This window comes from Papilio polytes, unplaced genomic scaffold, assembly GCF_000836215.1.
Source record: "Papilio polytes unplaced genomic scaffold, Ppol_1.0 DF820825.1, whole genome shotgun sequence".
NCBI classification, from domain to species: domain Eukaryota; kingdom Metazoa; phylum Arthropoda; class Insecta; order Lepidoptera; family Papilionidae; genus Papilio; species Papilio polytes.
Genome location: NW_013528379.1, coordinates 1 through 1,021, shown reverse-complemented (window position 1 = coordinate 1,021; position 1,021 = coordinate 1). Strand labels below are relative to the sequence as shown.

The window sequence follows — 1,021 nt, the reverse complement described above, 5'->3', positions numbered from 1 at the left end:
CCGTAGTAGTGCTGTGGGGCGATATCCCCGTTGAAGAGCAGAACGGTCTGATAGAGGGGTACAAGGTGTGCTACGCCGCGATCGTGCCCCCGCCGAGGCCGGAGCACCACAAGGTGGAGTGCCAGGCCATACCCTCCAACCAGACCCACACGGTGACCCTCACCGAGCTGAGGAAGTACGTCGTCTACCAGATACAGGTGCTCGGGTACACCAGGCTCGGAGATGGGGCTCTCAGTGACCCGCCCGTCACTGTCAGGACGTTCGAAGACAGTAAGTAACACCTTTATTGTTAAAGTAAAGTTTTGTACTTTAATGTTAGCTGTACTTATCATATAAATGTGGTTTCTGTAGCGCCGGGTCCGCCGTCCAACGTGTCGTTTCCTGACGTGACGTTCACGATGGCGCGCATCATCTGGGACGTGCCGGAGGACCCCAACGGCGAGATCCTCGCCTACAAAGTCACTTATCACCTCAACAGTTCCACACAACACATGTTCTCCAAAGAATTTCTACCCTCCGACAGAACATTTAGGTAATCACTTTATGGGTTTTATAGGTTATATTCATTATGATAAGGTGCCGACTTTGTTCTGTTCTATGCTTCTGCACATTACACCTTTATTCACGATTTCTTTTTTTTTTCTGCGATTTTCGCAGAGCAACGGAGTTGCTGCAAGAGCGGTACTACCTGTTCTCGGTGACGGCGCAGACGCGGCTGGGCTGGGGCGGCACGGCGCGCGCGCTCGTGCTGACCACCGCCAACCGCGCCGCGCCCGCGCCGCCCGCGCGCCCCAACCTGCAGCGCTCGCTGCTGCAGCCGCACCACATCACCTTCTCCTGGACGCCCGGCGACGACGGATACGCCCCTCTCCGGTACTGCACATACCTGGCAACTATATGTTCGTTCTTGGCGATGGAACAAGTCCTATTCCTCTTGGGCCATTCTCTTGACCTCCTGATACGACTCGACGCCCACTTTCTGTGCTATCTTTAGAAAAACTAAAAAAAAAAACATAAATGC

General features: G+C 54.1%; 1 protein-coding gene across 1 annotated transcript; it reads left to right on the top strand.

The window, feature by feature from the left end:
* The first annotated feature begins 6 nt into the window (after window positions 1-6).
* On the top strand, window positions 7-1,013 carry LOC106110185 (protein sidekick-like). The gene is made up of 3 exons (XM_013291922.1): window positions 7-270; window positions 352-532; window positions 658-1,013. The coding sequence occupies exons 2-3, from the start codon at window positions 399-401 to the stop codon at window positions 992-994; spliced, it is 471 nt and encodes a 156-aa protein (XP_013147376.1). The 5' UTR covers window positions 7-270; window positions 352-398; the 3' UTR covers window positions 995-1,013.
* The last annotated feature ends 8 nt before the right edge of the window (window positions 1,014-1,021 follow it).

Coding starts and splice junctions, on each gene's coding strand:
- LOC106110185 (XM_013291922.1), top strand. CDS start 399: ATGGCGCGCATCATCTGGGACGTGCCGGAGGACCCCAACGGCGAGATC. Junction 533..657: donor CCCTCCGACAGAACATTTAG/GTAATCACTTTA, acceptor CGATTTTCGCAG/AGCAACGGAGTTGCTGCAAG.